General features: G+C 39.8%; 1 protein-coding gene across 4 annotated transcripts; it reads right to left on the reverse strand.

The window, feature by feature from the left end:
• On the reverse strand, positions 1–26842 carry disp2 (dispatched homolog 2 (Drosophila)). Of its 4 annotated transcripts, none has more exons than XM_017694382.2 (8): positions 26598–26842; positions 10732–11016; positions 10496–10525; positions 9590–9713; positions 9127–9254; positions 6419–6516; positions 6164–6273; positions 1–4968 (listed from the first exon to the last, which is right to left on the reverse strand). In XM_017694382.2, exons 1-8 carry the CDS (start codon positions 26672–26674, stop codon positions 1477–1479), a joined length of 4344 nt encoding a protein of 1447 aa, XP_017549871.1. In that variant the 5' UTR covers positions 26675–26842; the 3' UTR covers positions 1–1476. The 4 variants fall into 4 exon arrangements, with proteins under 4 accessions (XP_017549871.1, XP_017549870.1, XP_017549869.1 ...); XM_017694381.2 differs by having other exon boundaries at positions 6176–6273; positions 10618–11016; XM_017694380.2 differs by having other exon boundaries at positions 10618–11016.
• Positions 26843–26939: the final 97 nt, after the last annotated feature.

Consider the following 26939-nt stretch of genomic DNA (forward strand, 5'->3'; position numbering starts at 1 on the left):
TTCTTTCCTCAGTAAAATGTCTTTATTGAGATTTTCCATCATGTTTCCATCATAGTTCTTTCTTAAACTCTTTAAATCTGACATTAAACAGTATCAACATAAACTTGTAATTGTACAGTTAACAAAAAGCGTGACACAGCACTCTGTTTGGCACAAATAATTGTTACTTTTTACATTTGGCACTTTGCACATTAGAAAGGTAGGACAGCATTGTGGACATGTCATTTATTGACCATTATTCCAAGAAAACATTGACCCCATTTTAGTAATAACTGGCCAGAGAAGACCTTCTCTTAAGCAGTTCATTGATTTAGTAACAATTCTTTGATTATCTAACTGGGACTTCTGTTCAGCCTTTGAGTGTTAAACTTTCTTCTTTCAGAAAAAGGTTTTTGTTTTTTTGCATTCCTTACGAATGACTTAAATATTTAAGTTCCATTCAGACATTTTCATACAACACAGCAGCACCTCACTTTGCACTATGTTACAACTTTCTTTGCACTCTTATATTCATATATCATTTAAACAAATACAGACATGTAAAGACAGGACATACACTGCAATGTGTTGAGCAAAAAATAACTATTATGCAGATGTAGGACATGCCTATATCAGCTATTAGTTGACTGATTGGCTAGACATTCTGACCTTAGAAGTATTGATTGTATGTTACACCTGTTTCTGCCTTTATAGTTAAATGAAAGTTATACAAGTTTTTTATGGCTTTTTGATATGTGGAGACATTAGTATATCTTGACCATCTGAACACTTAGTTTAGGTTTAGATAAAAACTGGAAATGTTTATATAATAAATCTATATTAGTATTACATCTAATTATGAACACTGTGTGGGCAATAATTATGTCTTTGGTAAATAAAATTAATGTATGTGAATAAGAAAGTGTTCCAAATAATGTGCTAAACAATACAAATAATTTGGTTGCTTAAGATCAAGGGCTTTGAGTATATGAATGTAAAATATTCACTAAGCCTTTGGTTGGTATTTGCCTTGGTGTGGTTCTGAACAAAACAAAAACAGATACAATATGTTTTAAGACAAGGCTTAAGTGAACTGCTCTGGCCTCGTTTGCGTAAAGGTTCAGGCACCCAAACCCTTTAAGGGTTTATACAATTTTTGTGGTAGAAAACAGCAATACAAGGCCTCAAGGGGACAGGCTGTTGTAGTGCTTATTCAGTAAGACATGCAATGACGTTGGTCCCCCAGTTTTAAGTAACATCTGTGTCAAAATCACTGGCGGAGGCAGTGTGAAATAAATTTTGAAGGATTCCACAAAAATGTGTGGCCTATATAATTGTATTTGTAGGTCATTAACGTCCAGTAGGCATTTACAGATATGTTCATGTTAATTTTATACTGTTTTATAATTTGTAGGATGCTCTGTACAAGTTCACCACAGCATTACAAGTGGACATGCTGAGAACAGTCAGTGAGGTTTCATTTACCGAATGTTTTGATCAGCTGCTGTCCTCACCTCTCCCATCCCTCTTGATCCATACATCCGGCATATCGGGTTTGCTGTTCGGCAGTATCACGGGCAGCTCACTTTGGCTTGTCCGCCTCCTGCCATTCCCTGGGGAAGCAAGGTCATAAACCGTTTCCCTCAGGGACAGACGCAGAGTATCTCTCTTGCCATTGAGGTGACCTGGTCGTATTTCTCCCTCATTCACAGTGGATGGAGGGACTGAGACGGCGGGCTCAATGTCACTTAAGCACGTTTCATTAGAATCTTCAAGTCCTTCAAAGGAACTTTGCGACTGACATGACAAAAGTCGTTTGTGTGGATGACATGTAGTTGCGCCATCCATAGACAGCGATCTCTTATTGACATTACACGTAGTCTCGGTGACCATGATATCATCCATGCTGGAGGATGATGACAAGGAAGCGTTCCACATCTTAACTCCGGCAACAGACTGACCACGACATTTCTTGCACAAAAGCCTCTCCTTTGCAGGATCACCTGGAGGAACCACTACAGGTCGCAATACGTTCCCCTTGTAGGGGGAGGAGGTCTGGAGTGCTGGCGGAGGGTTGCACCCTTTGAGGTGCCTGCTACTCATCTCCTCACTGTCAGCTTCCATACTAATCCTGTCGTAATCTCGCTTTGGACTGAGACCACAGAACTCTATGTCATCCGAAAGGACAGAAGGCCTGTTGGACAGCTTGCTGGTGCAAGTGCTATTTTCAAAGCTGTCGCTTAGATGACAGGCTAGTGGTTGCAGCTCATACTGCTCTGGCTCCCTCCTCATCCCTGCCTGCTGGTGCCTGTGACGCTGCTGATTTGGGCACAGGAATCCTCCGCCACCTTCTTTGTTGAAACTCCTTCTGCCCCGTGATCCTGTGCCACAGCCGAATGCCCCATTGGCTGAAGGATTGGCAGTTCCAGGTTCAGCAGCTGAGCATGAAGACGGCATATTTTCAGTGGCTCGCTCAATTGCACATGGTATAATTATTTTCCCACAATTCTTTTCAGGACCAAAGAAGCAGCAGAGCGACTGAAAGAAAAAAGTGGCAAATCCACATGCCACACACTTCACAAGAAGGAGAAAAATTCCTAGCTTTCTGAAAAGCAGTGCAGTTGCAGGTAACATGATGATCCCCACACAAAAATAGGCTCCAGCGCCTGTGGCTACTGGACAACCCATTCTCTTCAAGGAATGTGCTACCCTGCCCAGTCTGTCGGTGTGTGGGGCCAGACAGTAGGAAATGCAGTAATTAGCTACAAAGTCAACAGAGAGTCCTGCAGCAGCTGAAATAAACAGTGCTTCCACACTATTCAATTGCCATTCTAGAAGCACAAGCAGGCCAACAGTAGCAAAAACACTACCTCCCACAGCAACAGTCACATAAATGCTTAGAGGTATATTCCATGTGGTAAGCAAAAGCAATGCGAATGTAAGTGCTACTGAAAAGCCTGCAACCTCCAACATCTCTGAGCTTAGACAATGCTGGAGGTCATACAATGATAATTGGCTCACGAACCATCCTTTCTGGAGTCCGGGTGGAGCTGCTGAAATTTCTTTATTAAACCAGGATACAATCTGAGTGTAGAAATGTGACATTCTGCTAAAGTTAAAGCTGTAAAGCTGTGAGGTCTTGAATACTACAACAAGGGCAGCAACTTGACTGTGTGAATCAAATCGAAGACCTCCATTTCTGGGTGAACGCATCACTGCCTGCTGTTCTGCTACCATCATTTTGAGACACTGCTCAAAAACATTTGGATGGTACGGGAAAGAAATATTGTTGCAGCAGAAACTGAATGCATCCTCACTCTCGGAACAGCGGCGTAAAGACACCCAGTGAATCAAATCTTCTACAAAACAGGCATTGTCTTCCACTGCTTCATGTTCTGCTGGTGATGGCGAATAAAAACTCTGGTTTCTGATTTTTGCACACAGCTCTCGCAACCACTGTTGAGCTTCAGGACTAGTCATATTGAATTCTGGATCCATGGCAAAGGAGCCATTGCCTTTTGGATTGAAATGATCAGCGTCATCAGTTGGGATGACGCCCCAGATGAGAGTCAGGGTCATAGGCTCATCCTCTCCTTGTTTCAATCGCTCAAACATGAACTGGTGGCGGTATTCTGCATCATATCTCTCGAAAGGATGACTGGAGCGGAACAGTTGCGTTGCCCTACTGTCTGAAGATGGCAGTTTCATTCCAGGGTCCACACATGATATATAAATTCCTCCTGCAGCCAGCACTGCAAACCAGCAGATCCATATGTATCGAAACTTGACAACACCACAGGGCAGGAATTTTAAGAAAAGCAAATTTGATGTGTCAGTGAGACCTCGTTTAAGACCTCGAATTTTCTGTCCCATTGTGAAAAGGCACCGCTTCCTTGAACTTGTGTCCCAGAAGCCTCCTGGAATTTTTGAACAGCATGGCTTCCATGGTGTCTTAGTAGCGAAAGTTGAAGTTGTTTTCGCATAACGCTCTTGCAAAACAACAGTGCAGGGAAGCCATACAAGAGTGAACAGTGTGTTGATTAAAGAGGCACTACCAAGGTACACAGCAAAACACCTTACAATTGTGATGCTGCTTATGTAGCCTGAGTAGAATGCAACACTAGATGTTAGGCCGGATACCAATATCAAGTACCCCATTTCCTGCAAGACCCGGTGCATTCTCTTTTCTAGTGCAGCTGGAGGATTATGGCTCAGTTGTAACTTCCATAAGTCAGTAAATGTGAACGTGTGATTTAAGCAACTTCCCAAAAGGATAATAACTGCTGCAAGATTGAGGAGTGGAAAAAATCTTAAACCAAACGCTACTTTGTAAAAGAAATAAGATGTTAAAAGTGACAGTGTGACCGCAGCCAGTGACATAACTGACAAAAGGAGTGACTTAAGATATAAGGCCATTGTAATCAGCAGCGCGAGGACTGTTAGAATTGGGTAGACAGAATCTCGTGAGAGGTAAAACTTGAAAAGCTTTTGCTTAATCCCAAGGTCCATCCCTGTTATAGTGATGTTGTTGTATGTGAGCTCATTGCCCTCTAGATGTTCCAAATACATCGTCATTAACGCATCTCCTTTCGCCACTGGTAGAAACAGAACGCTGTATTTTAGGGATGGAACTTGGTATTCAACAGTCTGGGGCCCGAGGAAATCTTTATCTACCAGGTAATGTAGAATCTGATAGATGATGCTTGAGCGCTTGCAGTCGAGTGGGACAGATGTACAGTAGCCATATTTGCTTCTTTCTGCACAAGATGCAACCAAGCTTCCATCATGGTAGTAAGAAGCACAGTATCTGAGCAAATTTAAACTGTCTGTCACTTGCTGCACTGTAAGACTGAAGCAAGATGAGACATTGTTGAGAAGAGCCAAGGCGTTTCCCAGAGACCAGCTTGGACAGCATTCTCTCTTAACTTTGGAGCCAGCAGTCTCTGATTTGACCTGGCAGAGTTTTTCAAAATAGGCATCTGAGCGTAACTGAAATGGAAAAGAAAAAAATATATTTGCTCAGTTTCTTATAGTGACTCACTAGAATTTTAAATTTCACTTAAAATTACACTAAACAATTTCTAAAATGACAATATGTTTTACAAAAAGAATTGGGTAGTAATGGAATACATGTAGCAGTGTTATGCAAACAGGATGCAAAACGGGTAACAGTGAAAAAAGGTAATTAGTGTACAGAACTATTTTACACATGGTATGATTACTTGCATTACTTTAAAACCACTCCTGCATATCAAATGTAATTTTACAGATGGAAGAAATGCAGCAATATTTTATTTGCTCTTTGTTCAGTTTTTGCAAACTTTTCTGGCAACACAAGCTTACTCCACGAATCTCTGTTGTCTCTGTGGTTGGCAGTAGCAAATGTCAATAGGATTAGTTTGTCCTCTGCTTTATCATGTGTTATGCATTTCCAAAAGCAGCTCAAACTGGACATCTGAGCTGTGTGAGAAAACAATCTGAACCTGAAAAAAGTGGTCAAACTGCTGCTTATGCTGTTCCAAAATGGGAAATAGCCTACCACATTATCCAAAAGTAATAGAATGTAATAAGGTTATATTACTTTGATATAGTTTAAGGTTACATTTTTTTATATATACCCAATTTTCTCCCAATTTAGTCGTTTCCAATTCCACCCGTTAGTTAGGACTCCCCCAATCACACAATGCTACCAAAGCTAGGAGGGTGAAGGCTAGCAGAGGCTTCCGCCAAGACCTGTGAAACCAACCACCGCTTCTTTTCGAACTGCCACCCAAGCAACGTCACGGGACAGCCAAACATGCTCGGAGGAAAGCACCAACCGCCACATCTATTACGTCAGTTAACAGACGCCTGCACTGACTAGTAACGCGTTGAGTGATGGGGGAGAAGGGGGGAGAGAAGGGGGGGGGGGCATCCTACCCACCCAGAGAGAGCAAGGCCAATTGTGCTCTCTTTGACTCCTAGCTACGTATGACTGTAGCATCACCAGGAATCTAACTTGCAATCTCCTGATGATAGGGCCAACGCTTAGATGGTTGCACCACTCAGGAGCTAGGTTACAGATTTTTAAGGGTAAGTAATCTGAAAATGGTACCAGACTACATTTTTAAGGTATTCTGCCCTCCCATCCTGTTTTCCTTTTTACAAACAATTTCAAGAATATTTGTTCTGAAGCATAGAATACCCTTTGGTGTACCTGGGTCCGTTCCATCTCACACATGGAGTAGATTGCCTTCAGACTCCAGAGACTGGCAGAGTTTCCTGAGCGGAAGACCAGCTGGGCATAATGATCTCCTGTGGGGTCACAGATGGAGCAGGGAGACCAGCATTCTTTATAACATGCCACAGTCCATTTATTGATTTATTAGGCTGGAAAGCTTCATATTTTATTGAACAATGGCATTTGCCCAAAATAATGATTTTCTTCATTTCCCCTCACCTGGAGCATTGCAGAAAAACGTGTTCTCGGTAGAGTCTCTGTGCAGCATTCTTCTTAAACGATGTTTTAAGTGATGCTGAGCTCTACTAGTGAAATCTCTGTAAACATCCAAGAGCAATGGATTATATGGACCATTCTACCGAATTGGTGCAAAGTCAAAAGTTCAAAACACTTCACTTTCAACTGATCTGGACTTTTGAACACTTTTACTCAGTGACCCAATACCTTAATTAAGTTTATTTCAGGTCAGTTTAGCACACAGGCTTTTTTTATATGTTCATATGTTGCCAAAACATGTATATATCGTTCAGCATTAATGGTACCTTCATAGATGTGCACATGACCCATGCCATGTGCAGTAATGTCCCCCTCTACCATCAGGCTTTTGAACTGTGCACTGATAATAAGCTGAGTGTTCTTTAGCCCAAAGGACACAGTGTCCGTTATTTCCAAAATTAATTTCAGTTGTTGATTTGTTGGACCACAAGACAGTTTTCAACTTCCCCTCAAACCATTTTAAATTAGCTCAGCGCCAGAGAAGGTGGCAGCATACCTTGATCCTGTTTATATATGGTTTCGTCTTTGTGTTTTTGAGTTTTAACTTGAATTTGTGGATGCAGATTTGGACTGTTTTTAATGCAGTGCCACCTGAGGGCCCAAAAATCATTGCCAGCAAATACTGGTTTTTGGCCTTGTCCCTTACATACAGAGATTTCTCTGGATTCTCTGAATCTTTTAATGACCTTATATACTGTAGATGATGAAATCTGATCATGCAGTCCTGTGAACCCCTCTCCATGTTAACTTCTGAAAGACTCAGCCTCTCTGGAATGCTCTCATGTCTCTGGGTAGTGATGGAACAGTGTTTTTTGTTTAGTTTAGTCATGATAAATCTAAACTTCACTTTAAAAAGTTATAGATATCTATAGATAGATAAACTCACTGGACATTTCCTCTTTTTCAGACCATTCTCTGTAAACCCTAGAGATGGTTGTGCGTGAAAATCCCAGTAGATCAGCAGTTTCTGAAATACTCAGACCAGCCCGTCTGGCACCAACAACAATGCCACATTCAAAGTCACTTAAATCACCTTTCTTTCCCATTCTGATGCTCGGTCTGCACTTCAGCAAGCTGTCTTGACCACCTCCACATGCCTAAATGCATTGAGTTGCAGCAAAATGATTGGCTGATTAGCCACGGACACGGACTCTACAACCCACACAAGTGGCTCAGGTAGTGCAGCTCATCCAGGTTGGCACATCAATGCGAGCTGTGGCAAGAAGGTTTACTGTGTCTGTCAGCGTAGTGTCCAGAGGCTGGAGGCACTACCAGGAGACAGGCCAGTACACCAGGAGACGTGGAGGAGGCCGTAGGAGGGCAACAACCCAGCAGCAGGACCGCTACCTCTGCATTTGTGAAAGGAGGAACAGGAGGAGCACTGCCAGAGGCCTGCAAAATGACCTCCAGCAGGCCACAAATGTGCATGTGTCTGCACAAACGGTTAGAAACCGACTCCATGAGGATGGTATGAGGGCCTGACGTCCACAGATGGGGGTTGTGCTCACAGCCCAACACCGTGCAGGATGCTTGGCATTTGCCAGAGAACACCAGGATTGGCAAATTCACCACTGGCACCCTGTGCTCTTCACAGGTGAAAGCAGGTTCACACTGAGCACATGTGACAGACGTGACAGAGTCTGGAGACGCCGTGGAGAGCGATCTGCTGCCTGCAACATCCTTCAGCATGACCGGTTTGGCAGAGGGTCAGTAATGGTGTGGGGTGGCATTTCTTTGGAGGGCTGCACAGCCCATGTGCTCGCCAGAGGTAGCCTGACTGCCATTAGGTACTGAGATGAGAACCTCAGACCCCTTTTGAGACCATATGCTGGTGTGGTTGGCCCTGGGTTGCTCCTAATGCAGGACAATGCTAGACCTCATGTGGCTGGAGTGTGTCAGCAGTTCCTGCAAGATGAAGGCATTGAAGCTATGGACTGGCCCGCCTGTTCCCCAGACCTGAATCCAATTGAGCACATCTGGGACATCATGTCTCGCTCCATCCACCAACGCCACGTTGCACCACAGACTATCCAGGAGTTGGCGGATGCTTTAGTCCAGGTCTGGGAGGAGATCCCTCAGGAGACCATCCGCCACCTCATCAGGAGCATGCCCAGGCATTGTAGGGAGGTCATACAGGCACGTGGAGTCCACACACAATACTGAGCCTCATTTTGACTTGTTTTAAGGACACTACATCAAAGTTGGATCAGCCTGTAGTGTGTTTTTCCACTTTAATTTTGTCTTTAATCCAGGCCTCCATTGATTTCCATTGATTTTTTTTTTTTTTTTGTGATTTTGTCAGCACATTCAACTTTGTACAGAACAAAGTATTCAATGAGAATATTGCATTCATTCAGATCTATGATGTTATTTGAGTGTTCCCTTTATTTTTTTTTTAGCTGTGTGTATTTATATATTTACACACATCTATAGAGAAGTATTGTTTTCACAACTTGAAATTTACGGGTTAGGGTATAGGACAATAGAAAGAACCAAATAAATAATAATTTTGTATGTATTTGCCTTATAACTATCTCAAGTACTGCCTTGAGTTTAACCAGATCAGAACTAATTCTGTAAAATGGTACATCTTATTAACATTTCAGTTGATGTAGGTTTTGTGCATGTGGTACAGAACTCAATCGCAATACCGTGCTGTGCTCTTGTCTGCAGATTGCTGAGAAGTCAGAGATAGCGCTTTCCCGGGCCCAGTACTTTCCTGCAGCTTTGTCCATGCTGCCGTTCGAATCCCGATGTCTGTTCCTTGGGGTTCAAATCCCTGAAAATAGCACATGAAAAACAGAAGGTGGCTACATGTCATTTGAAGAATGCATTAAATTGTTCTGCAAGGCAAATGAGCAGGTCTCATTGTTTCAGTTAATTAGCAGCAATTCTTTCTAGGAAGAAATTAATGCTTTTGTCTAGCCTTCTCTGACTGCAGCGCATATGGTTGTAAAATATATGCCATTCTGTGGTTTCAGCATGGTGCAGTTACACTTTCTTGTATGATTAAAAAATAAAGCATATTAGAGGAATTAAAATGTAGGAAAAAGTGTCATAACTTGGTAGGTCATTTTGATGGACTTTGTGCCACATAAAAGGAAAGGTACTTACTAATAAAGGGTCAGAGAAGTCTGGCAAGGGACCAGTCAAAATCCCTACCAGGGAAAAGATGAGGAGCACTACCATACATGAGATAAGCACGGTCATTGGGTATTCCACTATGACCTGGGAGTAGCTGTCAAAAACGAGAATTCAGAAATGTTTGAAAATTGACAGTCAAAGTTCATAGGTGAACCAAGAACAAACTATGAAGCATACACCTTTATTAATGCCTACAATATTGTGCATTACTATGTCAGGACCTAAGTGAGAATTCCACCGATTTCTTTCAAAATTTCTTCATAAAGCAGTCATTAAGATGTAAGCACAGTAATTCAAAGTGGTTTAAAATATAGTAAAGTATGCATCATTTTGGTCAGAACTGTTCATAGTTGTGGTGACAGGAACCAGATGTTCAAAGTATTTAATGCAGCAGAGTCCAGTCTTATCCTTAAAGGGCAGGTGCGCCTGACGGTTTTCATTCCAAACAAGCATCTAATCATACGTGTCCCTGTTGTGACAGAATAAAAAACCTGTAGCCAGACCAACCTTTTGCACATAAGATTGGGCACTCCTGGTCTTTTAACAGTTATTCACATAAACTCATTACAATAAATGATTCCTGATGCCTGGGGCATTGTTTTATGATAATTATGCAATACTGTTTTGGCTTAAAACTTTTTTTAAAGCATGCAGGGTGTTGTAAAGCAAAAGTATGCAAAAACATATTTTTTGGACTGCATTCAAAATCACTTTGTTTACATTTCAGTGATTGAATAATGTAGAAAAAAACAGCTGAATACAGAAAAAGCACTCCATAGGCTTTTTCAGATTCATATTCAAATTCACTTTGCAGTTTACCCTCATTTATTGTGAGCAATGTATTACCAGCTACAAAATCACAAAGCACCAACCCACCTTTTTGGAATCCTGTGGAGTCTCTCAGTCCTATAAAAGAAACAGCTTTGAAGTGATTGTTTACACTTGGAAATGCTTGCATTTATATCAATCAGAAGAACATTTAAGACTGGAAAAAGGACCTGACTGTCACCACATGATGCTGAACAGGCTTGTAGTTACTGCCATCACGTGATCCCTGCAGCCAATGACACTGCATTGTGTTGTGACACATAGGCTGGTGGAAGGGACTGCACCTGTGAACTGTCTTGACAGCGTTGGATGAGCAGTCAGAATGTGAAGGCGCATTCGTTTGATTCAGACAGACATTGCCTGTGATTGGCTGGTTGTGGCTGCAGCATGGACATCTTTTGAGTTGAGGTGACTGGTAGGCACAGCTCTGTGACACTTGGTCATACAGCTGAGAGGAGGATGGTGGTCTGGACAGGTTGTTTATATGGTCCTGCTCTATGGTGCTCTGATCCGTTGGAGACTCTGGGTCCTCACTGTCCGGAGGGCACAGCGACAGTTTTGGGATCTCACTGCAAGTGAACAGCAAACAGTGAAAGCCGTTAAAATTGTAAATAAAAGTGCAGTTAAAAGAGAAAGTGATGCAACACAGTGGCGAACATACTCCTATTCCAACTTTTTGGAATGTGTTGCAGTGATCATATTTGGAATGAGTATATTTACAAAAAACAATAACGTTTATAATATCAAACATCAAATAGTGTTTTTGTTCTGTTTTTAATTTAATACAAGTCAAACAGAATTTACTAATCACTGCTTTATCTGTTTTCAGTTGGCATTTTACCTTCTGTCCCAATGTAATTTTGGAATTGAGTTTGTATTTTAAAATGCATTTTAAGCCTAAACTTTGTGGCAGTAGTACCAGAAAACAATCTCTCAGACATCAGTCACTGTATTCCTAACCATTTTGTAGAGTTTCTTTCTGTGGGGTATATTTTAGAGGCATTAAATGCTTTGGACGTCTGGTTCCTGTCCACCACCATTACCAACAATTCTAATGCTGCAAAAAATGGTATCTTGGCAAGTGAAATGATCTTAAATCTATCTAACATTTCCCATTTTTAGAAGGTTGTGCACATAAGATTTTCTAGCTCATTTCCAGAAATGTGTTGCTTGTTTTATACCATTTTATTAAGTAAAATTATTTCACTATACTGTCAGATTATTTTGGCTTGCTTCAAGCACATTTCTTAAAACAAGCAAAATTACCTGCCAATATAGTGAGATGATTTTACTTGAAAAAATGACTTAAAACATATAAGAAATGTCTAGAGATAAGTTAAATAATCTTATTAGGCTTACAACAATCTCAACAGAAATATTAGATTCCTTGACATTTTTACTTGACAAGATACAATTTTTTGCAGTGAAGTCAGTAAGTTTCTGTAGAATGGCTCTTTTTACATCAGACCATGAATGGCTTTGTTTACATCTTAACCATTTAATTATGCAGAAATTTTGAAAAAGCTGTGGAATTTAACCGTGTACTTAATTATGTGAATCGAATGCATGACAAAATGACAATAACAACTGTAGTCTTCTAAGAACATTTTAAGTTCGCCACACACCAGGCCCCAGGACATTCTGCTAAGCCAGTTTGAACCCTTTCGACCCCAAGCATAAAGCTCCATTCTAGATTCTTCAGGGGAATATCAGGCAAACAGTCAAATTACTGGAAATCTGAATTAGACAAGCACTGATGTCCAAAGAATATATCAGTGTGGTGCTTGAAGGCCCAATTAGCCTGAAAGAGAGACTCCATCTGCCTAGCCTGTCAACATTCATAAGAAAGCCCTTTGAGAAGGCACTGGAACTTCATCGAATAAAGAATGACTCATGCTTTCAACTGAAGTGCACAGGTGATGCTTGTGTCTGCTTTGCTGTCTTCATTTGCTCTTCTGAGGTTCAACATAAGACTGTATCAGTTGTAACATTAAAAAAACAATATATACTTACATTATATACTGTCTTTTATGAATGGGAATTATACATTAGAAAGTCTTTTTGCAAAACAGGCTATTGACTAATATGAAGTTTATACGATTATGGTCATTAGCAGAAGTGAACTAAAAACCTCCACTGTACCTACAGTATACACTGACTGGCCACTTCTTAAGACTACTCATTTGTTTCTATGCTCATTGTCCATTTCATGCTCCACTTACTATGTAGGTGCACTTTGTAGTTCTGTGATTACAGACTGTAGTCTATCTGTTTCTCTGTATATTTTGTTAGCCCCCTTTTACCCTGTTCTTCAATGGCCAGGACCCCTATGGGGCAGGTATTATTTGGACGATCATTCTTAGCACTGTAGTGTCACTGACATGGTGGTGATAGTGGATCAGACACAGCAGTGCTGCCAGAGTTTTTAAACACTGTGTCTACTCACTGTCCACTCTATTAAATACACCTACCCAACAGGTCTACCTTGAAGATAATTTACCACCCCAATAATACCTGACCTGTGGTGGTCCTGTGGGAGTTGTAGAACTTTGTAGAACTAAAAGTGCACCTGTATGGTAAGTGTACCTGATAAAATGGACAATGAGTGTGCTTAAAGAAGCGGTCAGTCAATTCTATATCTATATTTTCATTTATCATTAGATCAGTATCATAGAATCTTGTGTATCTTAAAATTACAAACCTGCTGCTTTCTGTCCTAGAGAGTATTTTACAAAGCAAGATAATCAGACCACTTCAGCCAAATGCCAGGTGACAATCAGTGACACTGCTAATGGGCAGTCCTCACTCTGGGCCTAAGTTATCCAGCTATCCTTAGAAAGCCTGCTGTTTGAAATAGGTAGAAGGCCCATTTTAGGGTGCTTAAAGCCATCAGTGGACGGCTCTTTAAAGAACCATTTTGTAACACTGGCAAGAACCTCTTCATAATGTAACAGTCAAGCCTGTGTTCATACAGACCCTAGGGTGGGCCTGACCCCCTGGCTTTTTCACAGTGCAGCATTGAGTAGTTCAGCATCACTTAGCAGACAGTAAAAAACACAACTATACCTCATTGACAGCTTCACAGCGAGAGCGCTGATAAACATTTGCTTTATTAATTATAGTGTAGCATACTGTTCAGGAAATGTATGCATTGGTTTATTCTGCTAAAGACCCTTGATTGAAAGCGGGGCTAGTTCACCTTCAGGGGGTATGTCTGAACAGACATGAAATGGGCCAGAGAGTGCGCCAAAAGCCTTGCCTATTATACCATGTAACTGTGGCCGACTACAGCCGTTTAATAAAGAATAATGACTTCTTTAATAGGGGTTAACACTACAAAAGTTTAATAGTATATGACTTGCATACTATTTTAAGGCCTACAAGTATTAACAACCACACATTTTTTAATGTGTGGTTGCCTCCCAGAATTTCTGGGAAGTTGCCTGACCATCTGAACTAACTATCCCTTTTATTTCTACCCTTAAAAAGTAACAAGTAAAAAAAAGGTTTGAAAACTGTTGAACATACATAGAAAATGGTTCTTTCAAAGACACCATCCACTGAAAGGTTGTTTAGGGAACCAAAAGTGGATTTTCTATAGCATCGCTCTAAATAAACGTTTCTGAGTGCACTTTCATGAGGCAATGTCTGAGCTACTTTCACGCAATCCACGCAGTCTTGAGACAGAGCATCACCAATAGCTCTGCAGCCAAACCGGCTGAATGAAATCAGGCTTTCTTCTGCAGCTGCATGGTGCTGTGTCACACTGCGTGACACACTGCAGGCTGCACTGACAGCATGTGGGCACTGGAGTGCTGGAGGAGCAGCAGGTGCTGGAGCCAGCATTACTTTTCGCTACAGTGAGGAACCACACCAGTAAACACTCTTAATTATGCCCATTGACAGCTTGTAATAGACCTGGGAACCTGCCATCACTGTTTGGCCCTGGATTAATTACTAAACCCAGTGCTGTGCTACGGGCTTCTGGAAATGTGCGATCCAGTCATTATCAGCATGAAGCTACTCAGATGCTCCTCAGAACGGAGACACAGCTTTTGTGCACTTTACAACTTTTAATTCATATTTATGATTGACTGCTGCTGCAGATCGTCGAACTGGCAAAATTTTGTCATTAAAGTGATCCTGCTAAACAAATGACATCTTTTTGGCATATACAGTTCCTATATTTTCACACGTGCTAACCAATCAAATTGATGCAGTACTTATTTGCTTTTCTAATCATTGTGTCTTCTGTGGGGTCTCCTCAACTTCATTCTGCTGAAGCAGTAACACCTCAGTGTGACTACATCTGCCACCGCAGACGTCTGCTTGTTTGCTTTTAATCAGGGTCTGCAAATACCGCTCATGACCATCTGGCTGCACTTCTTTACCGTTCACTCAATGTTGGTGTTTCATGATTCTTGTGGTACCACTTTACCATTCATAAAGCTATATAGGCCCTTCAAGACAACTGACATTGACTTAAATGAACATTTATTCCAATAGGCATCACTAGTCATCAAGGTTGCGTTCATCAACTTCAATGTAAACTTGAACTACAGTTGTATACAAAAATTTGGGTGCCCCTGATCAAATTGAGAAGCGGGTAGAGTAGCCTAAATCCATGCTCAAGTAAAAGTGTTCGATACTTGAGTAAAATAACGATAAGTACAAAAGTACTAGGTGAAAAAACTACTTAAGTACTGAGTACCTAATAAATCCACCATATATCAGCACAGGAACTGAAATTTCTAAGGCACTATTCTTCTCTTTTTGGATTCTTTTGGTCTAAAATAAAATGCTAATGCTCCCAACTCAGAGATGTGACCAATAACAAAGCACTACAGATGCTGTCACGAGCTAAACATAATAAAAATGATTCGATGAAAACAGTACAAAGATCAGATATGTAATGTTTTATCTTATGTCTTAATATCTCTTATATGTTCATTCTGAAATTGATGCCTGCAACATATTCCAAAAAAGTTGGGGCAAGGCGATCTCAAAAACCTCATGAAAGGATTTAACAATAATGTTTCTCAGTGAGCGATTGCAATGTTAATATAGTGCATATTATGAACAAAAGATTCTGGGAATCTGGAGAAATCTCTGTGTATAAAGGGAAAGGCTGGAAACCACAATTTAATGCTTGTGACCTTTGAGTCCTCAGATGGTACTGCATTCAAAATGGCATGCTTCTGTGATGAATATCAACACCAGTGGGTCTGAGGAGTCAAACTTTCTGATTGTTTATGGAAATAATGGACATCATCTTCACCAGGCAAAAGAAGAAAATGACCATTTACATTTAGACCATTTAGAATAGCCAGCATCTGTCATGGCATGAGAGGTATTAGTGGGTAACCTGCACATCTTTGAAGTCACCAATAACACTGAATATATTTTGGAACAAACTATGCTGTCTTTTAGAAGATGTTTTTGAGACACCCATGCTTATTTCAACATGATAGCACCACACATGGCTAGCCTGCAGTCCAGAACAGTCTCTCGTTGAAAATGTCATTATGCTCAAAATATAACCACATATGGTTACACAGCCCATGTATGGTTGCACAGCCAAAAACTTGCATGACAAAAGAATAGCAAAAAATTATGTTTTCAAAACTGGATTACTTAATATCTTCTTAATGTCTTCAGTATTGATTGCTGTTAAAAGGAAAGGTGATGTAACACAGTGGTAAACATGCTCCTCTCTCAACTTTTTTGGAACATGTTGCAGCCATCAAATTTGGAATAAGTGGGGCAAAAAAGTATTTAGTCAGCCACTGATTGTACAAGTTCTCCTACTTAGAAAGATGAGAGAGGTCTGTAATTTTCATCATAGGTACACTTCAACAATGAGAGACAAAATGAGAAAAAAAATCCAGGAAATCACATTGTAGGATTTTTAAAGAATTTATTTGTAAATTATGGTGGAAAATAAGTATTCGGTCACCCACAAACAAGCAAGATTTCTAGCTCTCACAGACAAGTAACTTCTTCTTTGAGAAGCTCCTCTGTCCTCCACTCGTTACCTGTATTAATGGCACCTGTTTGATCTTGTTATCTGTATAAAAGTCACCTGTCCACAGCCTCAAACAGTCAGACTCCACACTCAACCATGGCCAAGACCATTGTGGACCTGCACCAGGCTGGGAAGAGTGACTCTACAATAGGCAAGCAGGTTGGTGTGAATAAATCAACTTTGTAAGAAAATGGAAGACATACAGGACCATTGATAATCTCCCTCGATCTGGGGCCCCACACAAGATCTCATCCCGTGGGGTCAAAATGATCATGAGAACGGTGAGCAAAAATCCCAGAACCACACAGAGGGACCTGATGAATGACCTGCAGAGAGCTGGGACCAAAGTAACAAAGGCTACCATCAGTAACACACTACGCCGAGAGGGACTCAAATCCTGCAGTGCCAGGTGTGTCCCCCTATTTAAGCCAGTACATGTCCAGACCCATCTGAAGTTTGCCAGAGGGCATGGATGTTCCAGAAGAGGATTCTGAGAATATCATGTGGTCAGATGAAACCAAAACAGAAGTTTTTGGTAAAAACTCAACTCGTTGTGTTTGGAGGAAGAAGAATGCTGAGTTGCATCCCAAGAACACCAGACCTACTGTGAAGCATGGGGGTGCAAACATCATGCTTTTGGGCTGTTTTTCTGCAAAGGGGACAAGAAGACTGATCCGTGTTAAGGGAAGAATGAATGGGGCCATGTATCATGAGATTTTAAGCCAAAACCTCCTTCCATCAGTGTGAGCATTGAAGATAGAACATGGCTGGGTCTTTCAGCATGACAATGATGCCAAATACACCCCTCGGGCAACAAAGGAGTGGCTCCATAAAAAGCATTTCAAGGTCCTGGAATGGCCTAGCCAGTCTCCAGACCTCAACCCCGTAGAAAATTTTTGGAGGGAGTTGAAAGTCTGTGTTGCCCAGCGACAGCCCCAAAACATCACTGCTCTAGAGGAGATCTGCATGGAGGAATGGGCCAAAATACCAGCTACAGTGTGTGCAAACCTGGTGAAGACTTACAGGAAATGTTTGACTTCTGTAATTTCCAACAAAGGTTATGTTACAGAGTATTGAGTTGAACTTTTGTTATTGACCAAATCCTTATTTTCCACCATAATTTACAAATAAATTCTTTAAAAATCCTACAATGTGATTTCCTGGATTTTTTTTGTCTCTCATTGTTGAAGTGTACCTATGATGAAAATTACAGACCTCTCTTATCTTTCTAAGTAGGAGAACTTGCACAATCAGTGGCTGACTTATAAAATACTTTTTTGCCACACTGTATGTATATGTATGTGTATATATATATATATATATATATATATATATATATATGAAAAACAATAGTTCAAAAGGTAAAACATCTCATGTTGTGTTTTTGTACTATTTTTAATTTAATACAGGCCAAACTGAATCTACTCATTACTGCATTCTGCTTTTATCAGCATCTGACATACTGTGCCAACTTTTCTGGATTGGAGTTGACAAAATTAAACACAATAAAATAATTAGTAAATAGATTTGAATGGCTAAAATGTAATTGAATAAAAAGTAGATTCCTCTGTTTACTAATATACTTGAGTACAAGTATTGTGATTTGAAAATACTCAGCAAAGTACAAATCAATCAAGTACACATACCTATGTAAATTTAAATTAATTACTACCCACCTCTGGTCAAAATCCATGTTTTGTGTATTTTCCAAGTGAAAATAAGTTAATACATCATCTACTTCTGTACTTCTGCACATTTAATGCACAATTACTGTTTATTTGCTGGAGTTACAAATTGAAGGAAAAAAGTTATGGGACATTTTTACATTTTATTTTTTTGAATATGTTAAATACAAAAATAGAAATTGTGGACTAAAGTTTGCAGAAGAAATGCATTTTAGCGTGTTCTCTGTATAGGATGTGTTAACTTATTTTCACTTAGAAAATCAACAGAATCTGCAATCTAACTGGGAGTCTTCAAACTTTTGCATATGACAATAATGTTTTTCCTGACATTAAGTTGTGTCATGAAGGTTTCTATTGTAAAATGACATTGTAGCTCACAGAGACATAATGCTGATAATATTACATAGCTTACCAATGCCTTCTGAATGACTTTCATGTTACCACTTATAAATCATTTTTGTATATAACTGTGATATATACACTAAGCAACAGTCAATGGTTATGACATGTTGTTTAGAACAGGGCTATGACAACCCAGTGTCAGTAAAAAAACCTGACATAACAATTCAATAAAAAAGCAGCCTTTATGAAAGACATCTCTTATTGAAACAAGCCATTATAAATGTTTATCTGGGTTTAAGTCAGTTATCATGACGAGCTTATGTAACCTGATGAATACTGTGCTAGAGCAGTGTTATCATTCGTATTGTCAGCACTATCTTCAGTGCATGTATGTATTCTAACCAATGCGGTCACTATGAGGATATTACTAAAGGGCACTTTGGCCATGAGAAAGAGCCCAGGCTTGATGTGATTTGACAGCTCTGCAGCAATTTTGTTGTGTTAGGCAGTTTACACAGCTAAGACTGAGCGGTGACTCCAGTGATTTGTCAGACTCCTAGCTCAGGCATTACATGAGGAGAGGATATACTATTATTTCAGATGAGGATTTTAATAAGTTCTAACCAACCATGATTTGAGTAGACTGAGAAAATGGCCCAGTAAATGGGCGTAGTAATGCGTGTAGGGAATTAGCTTCTAAAATCTCACAGAAGTCTCATTTACATATTGCATTTTTAAATCTCATTTACATACTCAGCTCAGGCTTGCTCCAATTTTCAAATGTAGTACACACAATCACTGGGCTTCTGTGACTGCAGCACTTCTAATAAAAAATCTTGTCACATGGCTGTTCACATTGTTCATCAGCCAGAGCTAACATTTACCTATTTTATGAGGCCCTGCCTGGGAGTTAGACCCACTGTTGAACCTGAATAGGTGTCCTAGAGGAAATTTCAGTGGTCTTTCTACTGTATTATACAGACTCATCATGCATTGAGCCCACTGACTCACACTTCCTTCAGGCCAATATCACTATTGTACCAAGTAAAGTCACTGCAATAGCCTACTGCAATGGACAATTTACTCCTCGTGAACAAAATAAGAGTGCCAATACTGTACACTGACAAAGTAATGCACTGAATTTACCTAATTCAATGTCATTTCCACATGAACAAAATATATTACATGAACACAGTTATTGCCAAAACTAAGTAAACTGAAAGACACTTGCAGTCATACAGTAATATATATCACTGTTGTTTGATAATTGACAACTTTACTGGAGGAGAAAAAAAACCTTCTTTATTTTAAGTCACTGGAAGGATTTGTCTTGGTCCATTCATCATGACATTTATGCACAATGTAATGTAAAGGGACACAAGTATTTTTATGTCAAAAACTGAAAAAACGCCAAAAACGGAGATACAATGTTTTGTGCCGACAACACACACACACACACACACACACACACATACACACACATATATATATATATATATATATATATATATATATATATATATATGTACAGTACTGTGCAATAGTTTTAGGCATCTAAGCAAATTTTTAAACAATTTACCTGAGCAGTGACTTTATCACAATATACATTAGAATAAAGTCGTATTCATAATTCAAATAAACATAAAAACAATAAAAACTAACAAGAATTTCTTGGGTCCATATTTTTCCTTGACACCTTCACAGCCGCCACAGAGACTTTTTATTATCTTCAATTACATCATGAGCACAATTTAATGAAGCACTGACTGGTCAAAGCAGGAGCTGCTTCTTAACTACATATAATTCTGAGCTTCCTCGAGGAGAGGTTTGAAAATGGTTAAACAAACATACAAACACACTAACATCCAGAAAATCACTATTTATTATTTATATGATTATATATATATATATATATATATATATATATATATATATATATACATAATCATAATTAATTCATATTCTATAAATTTAGTTTATTCAAATATTAACACTTTTCTCAGCAAATAAACGTAAGACTGCGTAAGACTTTCACACAGTACTGTGTGTGTGTGTATATATATATATATATATATATATATATATATATATATAAAATGGGACTCCAACTGTGTGAGACCTGGTAGGCCACCAAATTGTCACAATCAGATAAACAGAGCAGCTTTCATTTTGGAGAGAAGAGAAATTTAGAAAATTAAGAAAATTACTTAGATCTTCAATTATTACTTATTAGATTATTCAGATCTGAAAACATCCATGCAATATAATGCAATATAATTTTATTCCGAGCTATTTTGCACCTCTATTTTTCCATTCATCATGAAACTGAGATGCGAGGCTTTTCCAACAGCAGCAATTCTCTGTTCAAATGGAAATTATGTACACATTTAAAACAAGTAAATTCAATTGAATTAAATTACTTTTTTCAATTATTTTTCTAACAAAGCCTTCAGGTCATTGGTAGAATATTTGATGCAGCAGGTTCTTATGGGCTTAAAAGTGCCACTGCACTGCTGGATCACTTTAAGATGAAGCAGTCCTCGTGGATCCAGCGCTACTGCAAAGCTTATCATTTCTCCCCAGGGCTGTTAATTGCGCATAAACCATTACTGGGCTGAGTTAGTGAAGGGCATGGAAAAGAAATGTCCCATGGTGCTGCACGCTTCACACAGGCACCTAAGGCAGTGTGAATATCATTTCTGCTCTTGGCTGAGTTGACAGGAGTGAGGAGGCTTGATGCTGCGTGGTGGTAAAACCAGCGGCTCTGCAGAATAAACGCCCCTGCAGCACTGCTACAAGTAGACAGTGAGGGAGAGTGAAACAGCCCACAGCCCTGAGCTCCAAAACCTGAGCAAAGCCTGCAGTGAAATAAACTGGACGGCTGTGTATATGAATGGGTCAGTGCACCAAGGCACTGCTGAAGGACAGATTGAATTGCACATGACCAACTAACGATCTACTGCATGGGGCAGCCGTAGCAGAGGCATGAGACTCTCACTGTAAAAAAAAATGTGTCATTAAGTTTCACTACAATTTACTGTTTACATCAAACCACTCCAAATGACATTATCTACAGGTTAATGTTTTGAATATAAAAAAATTGGTGGAATTCCCATTTAAAGTCTGCCTGTTAGTTCTTTGTGTTAATTCTACTGTTTGTCTCCTGTTTGATTTCATTCACTAGTTTAGTCTTTCTTTTTGTTTCATTTGTTTAATTCTTAATTTTTATTTTTTTGGCCTGACCAGCACTTCAAGAAAAGTACAAAAGAAGGTATTACATTCATGTAGATATTTGTGAATTGTTGAGTTCAGAGAAGCACTAACTAAACCCATCTAACATATTTAGCTGTTTAAACTCAGGCATGATAGGATTCTGTACTTTAAATTCTGAATTGCACGTGGGCCCAAGTCGAGAAACATGTGATCAAAAGGACAATAATACTTCATGGAACCTGATTATACTCGCTGTTGAACGTGAGCGATTCTTCATCCTGATTTGGATCAATTTGTGTCTCCAATTAAACAGCATCATCTCCTTGGCTTGTTCACAGTGGTCCTCCTTTGGGAGCTTAAGCCATTTTCTTTCCCCCATACGTGATGCAAGTGTCCATTTTAAGTAACATAAACAACAGCAGATAATAATGCAGCACCAAACCCTTTGATTAACAAATCAAAGGCCTACATAGAAGGGCCCAAGCTTCTCCTGAGAGACTCATGCTCAGACATGAGTCATAGCAGCCTCTGCTGGAGCTTGTCCACCAGAGCAAGACTGCCATCCTCTCACCATCTGCTTAGCACTTCTCCACTCCCCAGTCACTCCAGATCATTTATCATTATCAAAGCAAAGGCGACAGAGATGCTGCGGCGCACTCAGCTAAAGCGAGACTGTTCACTCCAGTCAACAGGTACTCTTAGCCATTTTATAAAGGTGCCAGAAAGGGTTATACAGATGAGTGAAGGACCACTTTTGGTTTCTTAAAGAACCTTTCAATGGATGGTTCTTAAAAGAACCTTTTTTTCAGCAGTGGTCCTGGAGTACACCTGCCCCGCATGGTTTAGTATTTTACCATCAAAGACATTCACCACCAGCGCTGTGTGCGCAGAGCACACAGCATCATTAAGGACCCCTCCCACCCCAACTACAAACTGTTCAACCTATTTCCATCCAGGAGGAGATACAAGAGCATCCGGGCCAGAACCAGTCGGCTCAGGTCCAGCTTCTTTCCCTCCACAATCACTCTGCTGAACTCCACACCTCACTGATAACACTACCACTCATACTGCACACAGCGGACTTTGAACACTGCCTTTCATACTACACTCACCAATCAGAGCTGTTGTTTTATTTTATTCATCATTATTACCATCGCACAAATTTAACATTCTACTGCCATGTAAATAACACATCGCAACAGTTATTCTATACAGTGTACATCTCCATCATGTTCATGTATATATGTACACACCTATAATCTATTTTTTTTGCATATCTATAAGTAATTTATTCCATATACTGTAATGTTGCACTATGCCTATTTATTGCACACTTGCACAGTCTCTTTTTGCACTATTTGCTACTATTTGCACTTCTGGTAGATGTTAACTGCATTTCGTTGCCATGTACTTGTACTGAGTAATGACAATAAAGTTGAATCTATCTATCTATCTATCTATCTATCTATCTATCTATCTATCTATCTATCTATCTATCTATCTATCTATCATAAGGGGTGGCAGGGAGTTTCAGCAGGGTGGCAGTATGAATGTGTGAGCAGAGATGAGGGTTTGCCAATAGTGAAAGAACTCTCAAAGCTGTACAGATGATACGTACTCGCAATGTGAATGTGGGAATGGGGTTTTGCATAGAGGGTGCCGATAGCAAAACAAATCTTAAAGGCACAAACACCTGCATCACAGTGAGCCAATGACATGGCAGACATTTTAGGGTACTATCTGAGATGACCAATCAGATTTCAGACAGGACACTGGCCACTCTGGCCACCTCTTTAAAGGTTAGGAACCTTTTTTTTAAAAAAAAAAAAAAAACCTGTAGAGGAAAAAATGTGGACTCGAGGGCCTGAGGACTGATTTGAGAACCACTGCCTTAAATTCTATGTATTAAGTATGTAGTGCAAATTCTAAAGTAGTAGGTAATTATTTTCTGTAACTTGGTAAGTGCCAAGACAGCTTAAGTAAATTACACCAAAATGCCCAAAAGGTCTTAAATATTTTCTTGTGGCAAATTAGCATTATTTTGGGTAAAATATGGGTAAGTACACAGACACTCAGACAGTTTAGCTAAATTATATTGAAATGCTCAACGGGTTCTAGCTATTATGCAGAAAAAGACAAAGTGAAGAATTTCATAACTGGAGAAATATTTGGAGAATTGGAGAAATAAAAAAACAAATTGCACAAAATTTTACTGTAATGTCACATGCTTAAGCAGGAAAGTAAACTGGAAAGAGTAAGGACCCAATAAAGTATAGTAAAAATAACTGCTTTGCCCTACGAGCCTGAGTCTGTTCTGTTTCTAGATAATAAACAGGCTCTATATGTTCTATATAAGACCTTCATGTCTTTAAGTGTCTTCGTCCTGCTTTATTACCTCATAAAATTACCTGGTACTTAGAAGTGTGTCTAATATTTACTTTCTTGCTGTGATTTTACTGTGAAATCTAGTGTTGGTATATTTGTATTTACCACTGTGTTACTCCAAATACTGTGTCCTTTATCAGCTTAGCTTGAACATTAAATGCCTTATGAGTATACAAATACATAATTTCTTTCAAAATTACTCTATATTAATTTGTAACCATTTTTTGGATTATAGCATGTTTTTGAAAGGAATATGGAATATATATATATATAATGGAAACATTATTATTTCTCTGATAAAGGTGGTGTTAAGGTGGTATGTATAAACCCCACTCCCAACAACGCATAATATGAAAATTAATAAAATGCTTGAAAGTGGTCTATAATGTGTTTTGCAACAAAACCTTCATACCAATAAAATATTTTTCCTAGACCTGCAAAACCAAGCAAAGATCCTTACCTTTTAACAGTGCAGAGCTACGTACTCTCAAACAGACTGAGCACTCTTAGCTCTTAGCACTCTGTCTACTTACTTAAGTACTTTAAGCATTGTTCATAGTGAAGGACTTGGAAGTGGAATGTAAAACAAGCCCCAACTGAACATGAAACATGAACCAGAATACATTAGTTCACACGTTCTGTTCTCTTGAGCTTTCAGCCCATGATGAAACATTGGACATGCATAGTTAAACACCCACACTAATTCACTTTCTTCTTTGTATTTTATTACTACTGTATTCCACCGCACTGTATCTCCTTCCAGTTATAGAAGTTATAAAATGCTGAGAAAATGATATCACTGCAAGTGAAAGCATCTAAAATGTAGGCAATAAGTCTAATTCATCTAATAAGATTATCATCAGATTGTGTAACGTATTTCGCCTGTTCACATACACATACTGTAATAGCATTATTTCTCAAAACAAGCCAACTTATCTGACAAGGCAATGAGATCACGTTGTTGGTGAAAATAACTTAAAAGTAACAGAAACAAATAAAGTAAAATGTCAATAAATGGGTTGAATGAAGTAATACTCTTACAACAGTGTCATAATATGAAATATTAGATATACTGACTGGGTTTGAGGTGATTTCACTTGCCAGTATATCATTTTTAACAGTGCAATTCATAATAAGTGTTTGCACACACTTTTCCCAAAAAGTGTTACTGCACACAGATCATGAGCACAAGTCCTGGCAAGGCAACTTTATTTGCTCTTGTTTATTCTTGTACTGCTGTGTTTCCCATCTGGATTGCCAGACAGTTTCTAATTTCTGTAATGAGCTATGGAAATGATATCATTGTCAGTGCTAGGGTGAAAACTGTCAGATGGTGTTTGATATGAGCTAATCTGAGTAAAAATGCCAATGTTCTAAGTTCTAAGTTCTACTGTGTTAGCCTGCACTTGTGTCATCTACTCATTCTTTAGCCCAAGGCTGTTCTTAAGCATCTAAGATAAACCAAGATGCTTCACTATAGCTGAATGTTTTCATTTCATGCACATTGTGGGTAGTATAATACTGCACTCCCTGATGAGTGAGAAGAGATAATGAGCTCCCATGTTTGACCTTTAGAGATCTTGATAAGAGATGCAGTGAAGATACGCTGTGGACACTCAACCAGTGTTTATTTCTGAAAACAAGGGTATTAACAGGGCATTTGTTCCCCCTAACAGTCTCTGCTCTACTCAGATTCTCTTCAACATTTCATTGCATTCAGCCATAAGAGCATTGGTGAGATCAAGTGCTAATGTTAGGTGAATAGTTCTGGATCACTTTAACTCATCCCAAAGACACAGAATGGTGGCTCAATCACTCAAGAGAATACACCCCTGCTCCACAGCCCAAAGCTGGGTGTATACCTCTCTAGTTGACACTTGGCATTGGACATGGTGACCTTAGGCCCATGTGCAGCTGTTCCATCCTATTGGCAATGCTTTTCTATGGCAATTATGCAGGCTATGTAAGGTGCATCTTACTAGGTTCTCCAGCAGAAAGGGGTTTCTGGATACTTTTGGACATATGGAGTAGGTCACGGTGTTGAAATTACGTAGGAAAGTAGGAAATTACGCTGTTATTGCTAACAGATGTATGTTAGCGTGAAGCTGAAAAGGTTCATGTCTTCAGGTCTTCTACTCATGAAAGAGTAATAGTACAGCAGGGATATACGGGTCACCACCATAGTCTCAACTGTGTACTTCAGACTCCAAGCTTAGCTTTGTAGCATTACTTTTTGTGGTTAATTTGGAGTTTCACACCACACCAACTGTTCCAGGTGGTTGTTATTAGTATAAGGATGCCAAAGAGTACATGATGGACATGATGTTAGTATAACATTATTTAGCTTCGCAGTCAATTCCCAGCACAGTGAGACATTGAAAACGACTGAGACATTGAAAACGACTGAGCCGTTAACTGTGGCCACGTTAGTGCACAGCGAGGTGACCGCAGCGCTGCCGTCTATTTTAAATTTGTCCAGAAACAAGAACACGTAGGTTACCTCAGAGCAGGTCCCTCCGTCGAGCTCGCCTTTATTTCAGCGTCGTCGCGCTCACTGTGGACGGAAATAGCGTCCATGTTGATAGCCTCCTTCTCCGACCTGCTCCGTGAAGCTCGCGCGCTCTGAAAAAATCAACGGATCTCAGCAGCGAGGCACCGTGCGCGAGCTAATGGGCTCCAACATGACGCTCGTGCTCTCCGTGTTGGCGCTAAAGGCAGTGTACGGTGTGTGTGTGTGTGTGTGTGTGTGTGTGTGTGTGTGTGTGCGCGCGCGCTCTGCTCTGCTCTCTGATTGGTGGGGCGCGCGCTGCGCGTGCTGAGCGCTGCTGTGCAGGGGCAAGAG

This window comes from Pygocentrus nattereri, chromosome 10 (assembly GCF_015220715.1).
Source record: "Pygocentrus nattereri isolate fPygNat1 chromosome 10, fPygNat1.pri, whole genome shotgun sequence".
NCBI lineage: Eukaryota > Metazoa > Chordata > Actinopteri > Characiformes > Serrasalmidae > Pygocentrus > Pygocentrus nattereri.

What these genes read in the sequence shown, in the direction of transcription:
- disp2 (XM_017694380.2), bottom strand. Translation starts at nt 26,674, where the DNA reads ATGGACGCTATTTCCGTCCACAGTGAGCGCGACGACGCTGAAATAAAG. An exon ending in CTCCACAGGATTCCAAAAAG is followed by an intron (nt 9,714 to 10,495) that starts GTGGGTTGGTGC and finishes CGTTTTTGACAG; the next exon opens with CTACTCCCAGGTCATAGTGG. An exon ending in ACTTCTCTGACCCTTTATTA is followed by an intron (nt 9,255 to 9,589) that starts GTAAGTACCTTT and finishes TGCTATTTTCAG; the next exon opens with GGATTTGAACCCCAAGGAAC.